At 29.5% G+C, this 14,224-nt stretch overlaps 1 protein-coding gene across 1 annotated transcript; it reads left to right on the forward strand.

The window, feature by feature from the left end:
* Window positions 1-3,066: 3,066 nt before the first annotated feature.
* Window positions 3,067-5,813, forward strand: LOC108485637 (pentatricopeptide repeat-containing protein At3g20730-like). Its single transcript, XM_017789491.2, has 2 exons — window positions 3,067-4,039; window positions 4,452-5,813. The coding sequence occupies exons 1-2, from the start codon at window positions 3,322-3,324 to the stop codon at window positions 5,543-5,545; spliced, it is 1,812 nt and encodes a 603-aa protein (XP_017644980.1). The 5' UTR covers window positions 3,067-3,321; the 3' UTR covers window positions 5,546-5,813.
* Window positions 5,814-14,224: the final 8,411 nt, after the last annotated feature.

Below are 14,224 nucleotides of genomic sequence, written 5' to 3' on the forward strand. Positions count from 1 at the left end.
AAATTTTAAATTAGTAAAGGTAAAATTACACTTTGACTCCCCTAAAATTATAAAAATTCAATTTAATCATTTACAAATTATAGAAATATAAACTATAAAAAATTAAAATTTCATCCGGTCCCCCTAAAAAAATTTTCGACTTTTTCCTGGAAATGAGATTAAAAAACTAGTATATATATTAAATAATGTTTTGGAGAGAAAAAATAAGAAATAAACTTAAGTAGCAGTGCTTCATGTTTGACAACGTGTTAACATTTTTATAGGTGTCACTAAAAGCAATATTTTAGTGTAAAAATAGAAAATTAAAATATATGTCAATGTTTTAATATTATATAGTCATTGTAACAATAATTATAAAAAAAAACCAATCCCTTAATTTTCGTATGTTAAAAATTTAAAAATAATAAAATAATTCCTAAATGCATGTTTTACCTTCAAAAAATGTTTTTGGTTTTTTCTTGGAAATTTTAAATAATGGCTAAGATATTCAAAAATACCAAATATAACCTTGATCGGTCAACGTCAAACTTAATATTTAAAAAAATATTTCTTACTTTACCAAATTACAATAGAAATTCATATTACATTTAGGAAAAATGTGTAATTTATTTTACATTCCTCTTCCAATCTTGCACCGGAGGGTGGTTGTTCTAGAAAAATTCGTCAGCCATCAAAACAGTAACTATCAAACTTAAACTTTATTTTATTTTTATATAATTTTTAATAAACATATTTCTTAATCTAGATATTATTAACTCTTTAATTAAGATGGTGTAAGAAAAGATAAAAGATAATAATTTTGTTTTTGTAAGTATTTATGTCTTTTAATAATTTTATAATTTTTAAATTAAATAATTTAAAATATAATTTTAAAATGTTTAGGTGTAATGTTGTAATGTTTTTGAAAAGCATCTTTAGGGTCAAAAGCATTATTAGAGCCATGAGTGATGTAAAATAGAATATTTTAGTTTAAAAGTACTTTTAAACCAAGAGGCAAAAATATTTTAGAGTTAAATTATATTTTTAACATTTCTTTATAATCTAATGTACTTTATGTAATTTTTATATTGAGTATACAATTATTTCGTTATTGAAATTTATTTTAAATATATGATATTATATATTTGAATTGATAATGTTTATATTTTAATATTTAGAAATATGAGTTTATATATTAAAATAAAAATTAACAAAGAACTAAATTAATTGTTAAAAATATCTAAAAGCTTATTTTATCATTATAATATTGGTGATGATTGCCAAATGATATTTTTATACAAGTAAGCCTTAACAATTTATCCTTCATATATAAAATTTAATAATGAATTATAATAATTTTTTATATATTTTTATAGAAATGTCAATTTAAATATCTTTATATCTTTATATTTGAATTATAATATTTTTATTGAAATAGCAAAACATTAACACATTTGAACATTTAAATATTTTTATTTTACAAGATTACATTTAAAATAAATATTTTATTTTTTAACAATACTTTTTAACAATATAATAAACACTTAAATATTAAATAATTTTTTGAAAAGTAATACTAAATTAATATTGACGATTAAATTAGATGATTTAAACTCTTTGGTATTAATAATATATATTAAGATAATGTCACCTTTGGTATTAATTATATATATTTTCATAAAATATTTAATGTGAAGTTTGTAATTTGTAAATGTTTAATGTGATACTTAAACTATCAATTTATTTTTGGTGTTAACATCGCTAATTAATTGTTAAAATAATTATTGAAAATTTAACAAGTATAATTTTACCCAAATCATAAAGTCCACCAGAATAATATAATATTAAAACAAAAAAATCAAATTAAAACAAATAACTAAACTTATAATTAATAAAAGGAAGTAAATATTAAACATAGCCGGCATCTTTTTATTTAAGTAAATGACTATCTTCCAATGATTTTTTTATTTGAAACAATATTTTAATTGATTTTTAAATAATATATTTTATTATCTATGAAAGTACAATAATTTTATATAAGTTTAATATTTATTTTTTATTAACCATATATTTAGTTATTTATTTTAATTTAATTTTTTTTGTTTTATTTAATTTTTCAGGTACTATTATATTATTCATGTGATATTATTCTTATATTATATATATTGGGTAAACTACCTAGTGACCACTCAACCTTTAGGCTATTTTCATTTTGATCATCTCTATTTTTTTTTTACGTATTAATTACGGTAAAAAATTAAAGGATTAAAGTGAAAAATTGGTAGAAACTAGAATAATACATTAAAAAATTTTCATATTGTACTTGTTTACCTCATTATCAAAAGTTCTAAACTTTTTTGATTTTAAATTTTCAAACATCAAAATCAATTAAATAAATTATTGAAATTTTTATCCCTTTATAGTATCAACCAATTTGTTACTATAATATTGAAATAATTTAATTTAATCTCCTAAAATTTAAAATTTTGTTTTTGTTTCCAAATTAAAATCAAATCATATAATTCATTTTTAATAATTATCTACAAAACCAAAACAATTCTTTTGATTATATGATCTTACATCTTCCATTCTAAGCTAAAAAGAACAAATGAAAAATCCTTACAATTAATTTAATTAATTAATTTTATCTTCCATGCTAAACAAAACATATAATTATTTTCATCACTTTTTATCCGAATGGAGAATAAGCAATTAATTCTATTAATTGAATGATTTTTGTTTCTTTTTAGCTTAGCTTGGAATATCTAAGATTATATAATAAAAAATAAGATTCATAGATAATTATTAAATATGAGTTATTTGAGTTAATCTTATTAAAGATAATGTGTAAATATAAAATAAATTTTAAATTAATTAATTTCAATATTATAGTAACAAATCACTTTAATCCTTAATTTTTGTATTCGAATCAAGACTTAAAAATATTTTTCCTGTGATTAAAATGAAAGTTACCTAGAAATTAGGTGAGTGATCAAAATGAAAGTATAAATGAAATGTGGATATGATTTGGTGTCCTCCATTAGAGATTTAGCGGTTGAGTGAGTAAAATAAAAGCTTTCTAAAAGTTGGATGATGAAAGTGTATGAATTTTATTTTTGTGATCAAAATGAAAATATCCTAACTTGTGATCAATTAGGCAGTTTACCCTATATATATATATATGTATATATTTGTTTTCACTGTGTGATATAATCTGGTAGATGGGAAGTATATGAAAACCTGTTGTTTTAACAAGAAGCGATCCGTCTTTAAGAACAGAAAGTCTATAAGTGTCACAATTTTCCGCTGCCCTTGTTCATCTCAAATTTACAAGAAAAAGGCATGAATAGTGTCCCTACAAAAGCAGCTAAAGCCATTAACTTTCTTAACCAAAATCGACTTAGAGGTATTAAATCTTTGTGCAATAGAGGTGAACTTCAACAAGAGTCCAAGTTGATTCAATTAGATTCTTCATTTTACATGCAAATTTTGCAGCTTTGCATCGATTCTAAAGCCAAAAAGCAAGCCCTTCTAGTTCACAGTCAAATTATAAAAAATGGGTATTCTTCAAATGTCCATTTAGGTACCAAATTAATCATTTTCTATGCCAAATTTGGTAACATGGTGGCTGCAAAGAAGGTGTTTGATAAAATGGCTGAAAGAACTGTTGTGTCATGGACAGCAATGATATCAGGGTATTCTCAAAATGGGTTTTTTGAGAATGCTTTGTTGGTGTTTGCAGAGATGAGAAAAGCAGGTTTTAAGGGTAACCAGTTTAGTTATGGGAGTACACTTAAAGCTTGTACCGGTTTGAGGTATTTTAAAGGTGGGATGCAAATTCAAGGGTGTATTGAGAAAGGGAGGTTTGTTGGCAACTTGTTTGTTCAGAGTGGGTTACTTGATCTGCACGCAAAGTGTGGAGACATGGAGGATGCGAGTCGGTTGTTTTATGGAATGGGAAGAAGGGATTTGGTTTCTTGGAACGTGATGATTGGTGGATTTGTACTTCAGGGTCTTGCTGACAAGGCATTTCAGTTGCTTCGACAAATGATGAGAGAAGGTTGGCTTTCATTCCTCGTTTCTATAGAGCAACAAGTACTTGCTTTGCGTTTTTGGATTATATTTTGTTAAACTTGAAGCGGAAGACATTTAAATGTTAAGTGGTTTACAAGAGAGAGAGGTTAAATTTGATGGTGGGAAATAACTGTAATGTATAAATTAATCAGGACATACATCAATAAGAAGACTTGTCGATTAGGTACGTCAAATTTTAAATGTCTGAAAGTTACTATCCATATCTTCATAACGACTAAGTCTTTGTTTTCTCCATTAGCATATTGTTCATATTATTCACAGTTTATCAGTTTCCTTAGTGACATTGTCTTATTTTGGCTGCTCTTACTGCATAGTCTGTTCCACTTTCAATTAATGTTAAAATATCACCTTGTCTCTGAAACACTCTGCTTCAATAGGAAATGTCCCTGATTGCTTCACATTGGGCAGTGTTTTGAGAGTCTCCTTTGGAGATGATGGTATTATGAAGATCGGTCAAGTACATGGACTGATACACCAACTAGGGTTTGAATCGCATAATGTGTTGGCTGCATCACTTGTTGATGCTTATTCTAAATGTGGAAGTTTGCAGTGTGCTTTAAAGTTGTATAAAAACATGCCTATGAAAGACATTATATCTTGCACGGCCTTGATCACTAGCTTCGCACGTGAAGACAAACACAATAGAGATGCTTTGGATCTCTTTAAGGAAATAAATTCACTGCAAGTGGAAATGGATGATGTGATATTATGCTCTGTTCTTAACGTATGTGCTAATGTAGCAGACTTGAAGTTGGGAAGGCAGATCCATGCTTGTTATTTGAAATGTCAACCTACTAATGACGTGGCAATGGGCAATGCTCTAATTGACATGTATGCAAAATGTGGGGCAATAAAAGATGCTAACAAGGTGTTTAATGAAATGGATGAGAGAAATGTGATTTCGTGGACATCACTTATTGCTGGGTACGGAAAGCATGGATATGGACATGAGGCAATTGCATTATATGAGAAAATGGAGCATGAAAGGATGAAGCCTAATGGTGTAACTTTTTTGTCCCTCCTTTTTGCTTGCAGTCATACTGGGTTGATTAACAAAGGTTCAGAGTTGTTTAATGCGATGGTCAGCAAATACGGGATATTGCCCCAAGCTGAGCATCTTTCCTGCATGGTGGATCTCTTTGCACGTGGAGGGCAGTTAGAAGCTGCTTATGAACTGATACGTTTGATGAATATTGAGCCTACCCCATCACTTTGGGGTGCCATTCTTGGGGCTAGTAACATCTATGGCAACATGAACTTGGGAGAAGAGGCAGCCACACACCTTTTCAATATGGACCCAGAGAAGTCAGTTAACTACATTGCTTTAGCTGGTTTATATGCAGGAGCTGGTGCATGGGAAAATGCTTGGGAGACACGTAAATTAATGGATGAAAGACGTGCTGTTAAGGATCCAGGATACAGCCTTCTCAGTTCTGCAGATAAGGAAATGATGCTTTTGAAGCCAAGTTGAAATGGTCGTCTTATTATTGTTAAAGTGGGAAATACACAGCTGTATTTACAACTTTCCAAGACACTTAAACTCGCAGTGATGGTTAAGAAGAGATGGAGCAATGGTTTGTTTATTTTCATTCTACTGGCAGGACATCAATCTGCTCCTTCTAGTAGCTGGACGGCTTCGGAACATCTAGTTATATGTATACCCTGAGATGTCAAATATGCATTACATTTTCACTTTATATATGCTAAATGACTTCCCTTTTGGGTTAGTTGCTGTCTAAGTCACTTTGTCTTGTTTGGTGGAACAACAAGCACGGATGAAAACATAAATCATATCAAATGCTAACCTCAATTACTCAAAAATAAATTGTCATGCTTAGTAACAAGTTAAAAATCATGCTTCAGTCATATTTTTCTTTAAAAAAAGAATCTATCATGACTAAACAAGCACACGTAAACCAAATAAAATAATTAAATCAAGTACAGGCAAGGGCATTAGTCACTAACTAAAACCATAAAAAATACAATCTTAAATTTGAACTTACATTAATAAATAGAACAGTTATGTAATTAAAATTAAATCGCATAGGTGACAAACTACAAAACACCAAAAAATGAATTATACCGTTCAATAAAAATGCACGGGTCAACGTGAGAACCTCATCTCCTTTTAATCTAAAATCGAATGGGTAAATTTAGTTATTTACTTCTTTTTGTTAATACTTTACAATTTCAAGTATTTATGTTAAAAGTTATATTGAATTAGTGGATGATATAAATTGATTACTATGTATTTGAGTTTCAAACTTTGCATCTATCAATGAAATAGTTATTAATTTTGGTGGGAATTCGTTAAAAACTTGAAATTAAAGTATCGTTTGTATACCATTACAAATACTAACAAATATCCTGTATTTTTAAACACACATATATATATATATATATATTAAATCTATGATCTAATTATCAATTTATCATTTTTAATTACATTTTCTTAAAATTCTATTATATATACCATGATAATGATTTAAGTCATTTTCATATAACCCTTGATTGCGTTCCATTTACACCAACCATATAATGCATTTAAGATAACACTTTTAAGTCTTAGTGAAAACTATGATTCTGTATATATAAGCTAAGCTACACCATGCACAAGTTGTATACTCAACATATGTAGTCATATATTTACTTGAGATTAAGATTAAACAAGCAATGAACGTCACAAGTCAATTGATCTACAAACAAATTTAAAGTAATTCTACTTGAGTCTAGTTTAATATATTGTTAATTCAAGCTAATACATCTATCTCTACTTGGAAATCACTTCCACTTTTGATAACTAAGACAAATTATCTCCTTTTACAGACTTTAAATGAAATAAATAGTCAATTACATAAAATAATATTTATCTATCTCCTATATATAAATGTACCTAGTCTAAAATTGCAAATGGTGAATGAAACATATACCCTTAATAGTTTTTAATTGATTATTGTATCTTATTTTTATTTAAGATTAATGTGACTATAACTTATTCTTCAATGCAATGTTTGTGATTTTTCTTTTCCAATTTGACAACTCTAGAATCATTCTGTTAACCAAAATTACCCCTTCCCAAAAATCACATGACATTGTATGATGAATGAAAAATTGCCACATGTAAAATTCATACCATAATTTTTAAATGATGTGGAAATATTAAAATTAAATGAATTTCTCTTCCCTACGTGTGCAAAAATGATTTTTCCTTTTTCTTTGGTAAATATTTTCAATCTCCAAAGCCCTTTTTCACCCTCCTTTCTCCGACGAACCAAAGCCACCCTTGTGGATGCTCTCTTCTGCCATTTGAATCTCCACTCCAACAAAAAGTCGAGAGCCAACTACGAGTCTTTCTTTCCTCTTCAACCTCACTCGTTTGGATTTCTCCAAAACAAAATAGAAAATGTGAAAATCCAGATAGAGTTTTAGATTATCCTTGAGTTGGTCTACACTGGTGATTGTCCGATGAACCTCCAAACAAAGTCATAGCTTCTTCGAAACTCCTTCATTGTCTTCACCGTTAGGATTTTCAAAGGGAATTCCACGACGTCGATAATTCGAGAAGAGACGAAAATGGGTTATTTTATTTTTGAGTTTTCATTTTGGTTTTTTTTTTTTTTGTTTCCTTTTGTATTTGGTTCTTTGATTCTTCCAGCCTGATGTAAATAATCTTTAGCAGCTTTTGGCAGGTCAAAGTTGTATATGCGAATAGTTTCTCGAAAATCAATCCCTTTAGCTGCAATATTTTTTGCTTTTTTTTCTTTCAAATAACGACAATTTTCCCTTTGCTGTAAATTTCCATTCACATAAAAATGGTGATGAAGAAAAAATCGAGTCCCTGGAATGGTGTTATGTATTTTTCATTTTGTTTCAAATTGTTTCCATGTTGGAATTTGGGAATGATCATCGGAATATGAAATTTCTTGACGAAATTCGGAAAATTATGAGCTCTGATAGTCGGAGTTTATGTTCATAAAACGAAATAATGGAAAAGTAAAAAAAAAAAAAAAAACATGCGTCTTTTGTTGGCTGTCCGATTAATTGTTATGGTAATAAAATCTTGGGATTAAGGGTTTCTTAAACTTAAAAAGAAAAAAATAATTAAACCTTTTTTATTCAATTAGATATTTAAATTTTAAAATGCATCAAAAAATTTTAAATTTTTTAAAGTAATTAAGCCCTTTTTTTACATTTAATTGAGTATTTAAAATTTTAAAATGTATTAAAAATGTTCTTAAATTTTTCAAAAAAGTAATTAAGCCCTCAATTTTTTTGCACTTAATTAGATGCTTGAATGGTAAAATGTATAAAAAAATTATTTGATTATTAACTTTAATAGTTGGACATACCCTTAATTTTTTTCAACTAAAGCCACCCGTGTCACAATTACGATGTGACATGTGACAAAAAATTAAAAAAATCAATAAAAATTATCAAATTTTAATAAAAATATAAAAATATAAAAATATAAAATATTATAAAATATTATAAAATTTATAAAAATCATAAAAAAATATAAAATGCATTAAAAGACACATTAACCATTAATTTTAACTGTTGATTGTTAAAGTTAAAGACCCCGAGTTTTTTTTAGTTAAAGCCATCATGTGTCACAAAGACATTGTGACATGTATGAAAAAATAATAAAAAATAAAAATCAATAAAAGTTATAGAAAAATTACAAAATGCTTCTTTTAGTATGATAATTTTTATAATTTTTACAAATTTTATATTTTGTTATATTTTTATAATTTTCTTACGACTTTATAAAATTTTATAATTTTTTCTATATTTCTATATATTTTATAAAAACTCTTTTACAATTGTTATAAAATTTTACAATTTTTTTTATAATTTTTAACAGCTTTTATAACTTTTTCCTAATTTTAAATATTTTATTAAAATTTAATCATTTTTATAACTTTTATTATTTTTTATCATTTTTCCACATGTCATTCTGTGGTTGTGTCATGTGGTAGTTTTAACTGAAAAAAATTAGTGGTGGTTCAAGTACCCAATTGAGTGCAAAAAAGAAACAGAGGCTTAATTGCTTTTTTTGAAAAAGTTTAAGGGTTTTTTTGATGCATTGTAAAAGTTCAAGTACCCTTACTCTAAATTTTGAGTGCAAGCTTTCTCATACTTATGTTATCTTGTGAACTATATGCTTATGTGTTTGTGAATATGTGAATTGAGATGAAATGCTATAACATGTGATATGTGGTTATGATAAATGTTAGTGGCAATGTTTTGCTAAAAATGCAAATATGCAGTGATAGTGCACTGATAATCAGTAAGTGATATGTGTTTGATTTCAGATATTTTGGCCTTGTGATCTTGAAACTGTTGGATATAGTTGGCATGCCATAGGATTGTGAGTATTCACCTATATGTATAGTGATTTTGGGCGTTAAGGCCCTAGGACATGCTAGAGGGATAAGAGAATGTGAGCTAAACTCCATTCAATGGGACATGTGAGGGGAAATAAGGAGAGCGTTAGCTTTATGCTTCACTTTTGGGACATGTTTGACTCTATGAGTTTATGTGGTGTGTTAGAGATCCATGTATCCGATGATTGATTGTAGAACTCACTTTTATGTTTCATAGCTCAAGTATCAATTTATCTGTAAACATGTTTTTGAGTATTGCGATATGCTTAAATGTTATGTGATTATATGAGTATTGTGATATGTTTGAATGTTATGTGATTATATGAGTATTGTGATATATGCTTGAATGTTATGTGATTATATGAGAATTGTGATATATGCTTAAATGTTATGTGATTATATGTGTAATGTGATATATGCTTAAATGTTATGTGATTATATGTGTAATGTGATATATGCTTAAAAGTGAAAATGATTACCATGTAAATGAACTAGTAATAATGCTTGAGTAATAATATTATGACACTAGAGTTGGAACTATTGAGGTTGTGCTATATGGTTGTTTCGTTGATACTTGATGAATTGTTTGCATGGCAGTTGTTCTAGGCTTTCACTGAGCTTGTTAAGCTCACTCACTCCTTTTAAACCATTACAGATTAGTAGCATCTCAGTGTGAGCGGTGTGGTTTCAAGGGATTGATCTAAGAAAGACTATTTTATTATTTTGTAGGCTTTATTTAAAGGTAATGTGGTAGACTTTTTGCTAATATTTTCCATGATATTTTGGATGTTTCCATAACTTATTTGTTCTTAGGATTTAAAGATTTGAATTGTGATATGTTGATTATTTTTTGGACTTATTCTCGATGCTTTAAACTGTTACTATAGTTGTTTTGACGTTTATTTAATATGGTAAATGATGCATGATTATTAAACTTAAGTTGGAATGGATCATATGCTTTTATATTCTGTATTTTTATGGTATAGAGTAGAGGTATCGGTATTCGAGTTTTAAAAATGATACCTCTGTGATTTTTTGATGTGTAGGAAGCCAATATTGTAATTTAGTATCGATACCTTATCACAAGTATCAATACTCAAGGTAAAATAATCGATACCGAGACTTTGATTTTTAAACGAGAAACAGTAAGCAGTTTTGGTATCAAATTTTTCAATCGGTATCGATACTGTTTAAATGAAATATTGATACATTTGATTCAATATCGATACCTACGTGAATAAATTATAATTTATGTTTAATGGTCTATAAGGATGTTTAACTTTTATTCTAAGGCCGCATGATGAATGTTTAGCATGTTTAATGGCGATTGAAGTACGTATGACTTAAAATTTTTACAAATGTCAAAATGGCAGATGTTTTCTTAATGATAAGACCCTTTGAGTTGCATGTGATGTATGACAGTGATATGACATCTTGATATTCGGGCTCGACGACTAGGTCGAGTATAGGGTATTACACATCATTTGGAGAAAAGATGAAATAGATGGTTGGGTGAGTACCAAGCAAATAGGGGGAAAACCTCATGACGATGAATTTAGGCAAATCTGTGACAGCCCTAAAGTGACCCTAGTCGAAAAGCGGTTTCGGGACCGCTAAACCGAGTCACCAAATTATTTGAATATGATATTTATTGTCTAAAATATGTGATTATGAATGTGTGAAAGTTTTAAGCTTCGATTTAGTAAATTGCATGTGAATTTAGTCAATAGGACTTATGTGTGACACTTTTGAAATGTGATAGGTTAATCTATAAGGATCTATTAGTGCATGTAATCAAAGGGGTGGACTTGCATGTCAATTTCCCCCATTTAATTACTAGTGGCTGGCCATGACAAAGGGCGATGGGCAAAACATGTCATAGAACATGTTGTGTTAATGGTTTATGTTAGAAATGATAAAATATTAGTGTTAGTAGGAGGAGAAACAAAAAAAAAATGTGTGTGGTTGTCCCCATTGTGCCGTACCTAGAAGAAAAAAAAGAAAAAAAAAAGCTCTCATGTTGTTCTTGGCCGAATAGAAGAAAGAAAAGAAGGAAATGGAGCTTTGAGAAAAATCGGCTATGGTGGGTTGCTAGACTAAGGTATGTTTAATGTTGCTTTGAAAGTTCATACATCCCTTGGATGATTAGTCTAAATTCTAACTATCTCATGGATGGATTTGGGGTTATTAGAGTTAGTATTCAACTAAGAGGCTTCAAAAGTTTGGTTGAAGCCTTGATACTATTAGCATGTTAGCTATATAGATGTGTTATGATGCTTAAGGTGTTAGATAAATTTGAACTCATCACCAAGTTCTTTAAGCAACCCAAGTTAAAAGTTTGGTATTGAGGTATCTTGAGCATTCGCCATGGTAGGAAGTAGAAGAAAAATATGGTTGTTGTTAGATGAAGTAGAGTCTAACAAATGAGCACATATGTGCATTAGTTGCTAGATGGAGAAGAATCGGCTAGCAAGTTGTGTGCTAAGGCGAATATAATTTTGAACATTATTGAGTAATGTATGTGTTTTGGAATTGATGGAATGGAGAGTATGCTTAAATTGTGTTATGAACAATTATATGTTAAATCAAGGTTTGCTAAGCTAGCTATTAAGGTGAAGTGCAAATGTTAGTATTTGATTTCTAGTGTATATATGTGTATTAATGAGTTTTGAACTTGAAACAAAATGGTATTTAGTCAATACAAGTGACCATGTTTGTAGAATGTATTAAGTATACAATCGGCCTCAACATAGACATGCATATTCGGCCACATGAATGAGTACATAGGTTGATGTGTATGTTCGGCCATAGGTAAGCATCTTGATGGCTTTATCTTGACTTAGAAAATTCGGCTAAGGAGAATATTGGCTAATATGTTGAATTTGATTCGTGATTTCATACGTATATGACTCTAATGCCTATTATATAAGGGCTAAGTACCTTGAATTCCTCTTTGATGTTCAAAATGATTAAATCAATTTATTTGTTAATATTAAGCTCAAGAGCAAAGGGGGACTAAATCCGATAAAGGGAAGGAAAAAGTGATCGAATAGCCATCGAAATCGTTCGACAACATCCAAGGTAAGTTTTCGAGTAATGAGACTTAGTTTATGATTAGATTAAGTCATGACGTATGAGCATAACAAAAATACGGTGATATAATGATTCTACTTGAACTATGTGTTGAGTTAATTAGTCTATACGTATGACGGGTAGCCGTATGTGCATAGAGATCGTGTCATAAAGCAAACCAAACCATGCTGTTTGTAAGTGGCTATTGAGCCGAAAATGGGAATGCTTAATAGGTAACTTGTGTTTGAATTCTAGTTATGAAAATGAAATAGAGATGTGTCATGATTTATTGATATGTGCATGAATACTCGGATGATAACCGGGCTAAGTCCCGAAGGCATTTGTGCGAGTTACTATTTCCGGGCTAAGTCCCGAAGGCATTTGTGCGAGTTACTATTTTCGGGCTAAGTCCCGAAGGCAATTATGCGAGATACTATAACCGGGCTAAGTCCCGAAGGCATTTGAGCGAGTAACTATATCCGGCTAAACCCCGAAGGTACTTGGTTGGGAATGAGCGATCTTGCTGTAATAATTTCAATTAATACGCTCGTAAAATCCCAACGATGAGGTACGTTTCGTATACGCATTTGAGTAGTGATTCCGTTTAAATATTATTCGCTCAGTCGATTAATGTGCTTCCGGATTTTGGTTAAGTTGATCCCTTATGTATGAATATAAGGGTTGGAAATGTAAAGTAGGACTGATTGTTGAGAATATGTGTATATGAAATTATCCGTTTAGTTATATGAATGCTATACTTCAGTTGTGCCTAATTTCATTGCTCAAAACTTACTAAGCATTAAATGCTTACTCCGTTTCTTTGAATCTCTGTTTTATAGATTTTGGTTCGTTAGCTATCGGACTCGGGAGTGTCGAAGTCAAAGTTGCCCACACTATCAAACCCCCTTTTGGTACACTTTTGGTTGAACTTTGAAATGGCATGTATAGGATTACCCTTTTTGTTGTGGGTCATGTACCCTTTGGTTTTGTATAAATTTGGATAGCCATGCGAAAATGGCTTATATATATTTTTGAGCATAATGTTATAATCATTTTGTATGTATATGGTTATTGAGAGGTGTGGATATGCTTGGAAAGGATTGGCCATTGGAATGGTTAATCACGATCATACTTTGTGCTATATATATGCAAAAGGGTTAGTTGAATCATGGAAACTGTGTAATAGGTAAAGTCTACCTTAAAGGCAGATGCTGACAGCAGCAGTGGTGTGAATTTGAAAAATCACTAAAAATAGTAGGAATGGAATTAAATAGTGAATAAATTATGTAGTCGAACCTTGATGAATCTACTTCCGTATGGAAGAAATGAAACAGTCGTATGAGTTGTATTTTAAGAGATATTCAAGTTTTCGTGGGATAGGGCCAGAGCAATTTCTGGATCCCCTGATCTGACTTTGGAAATTCATTATAAATTAACCAGAGATAATTAGAAGTCATTCCATATATTTATAGATTCCTTTTTGAGTCTAGTTTCATTAGAAACAAATTGCATAAGTATTGAAGCCCTGTATAAGGAGTTATCTAAGTCGCAATGCAGGAAGGTCCGGGTAGTCGAACCCTGTAACAGGGGAGACTTTAAATAATAAACTTTACTAATTGGCTTGACCAAAAATTATAGAAAAAAATTTGTGGATGAATATATGAGTCTAGTTTCAGGGAAAAATTACAAAA

Source organism: Gossypium arboreum, chromosome 6 (assembly GCF_025698485.1).
Source record: "Gossypium arboreum isolate Shixiya-1 chromosome 6, ASM2569848v2, whole genome shotgun sequence".
NCBI lineage: Eukaryota > Viridiplantae > Streptophyta > Magnoliopsida > Malvales > Malvaceae > Gossypium > Gossypium arboreum.

Bases quoted from the DNA above. Each gene is read 5' to 3' on its own strand.
- LOC108485637 (XM_017789491.2), top strand. From the start codon at position 3,322: ATGAATAGTGTCCCTACAAAAGCAGCTAAAGCCATTAACTTTCTTAAC. The intron at 4,040-4,451 runs GTTGGCTTTCAT...CTGCTTCAATAG, and splicing joins TCGACAAATGATGAGAGAAG to GAAATGTCCCTGATTGCTTC.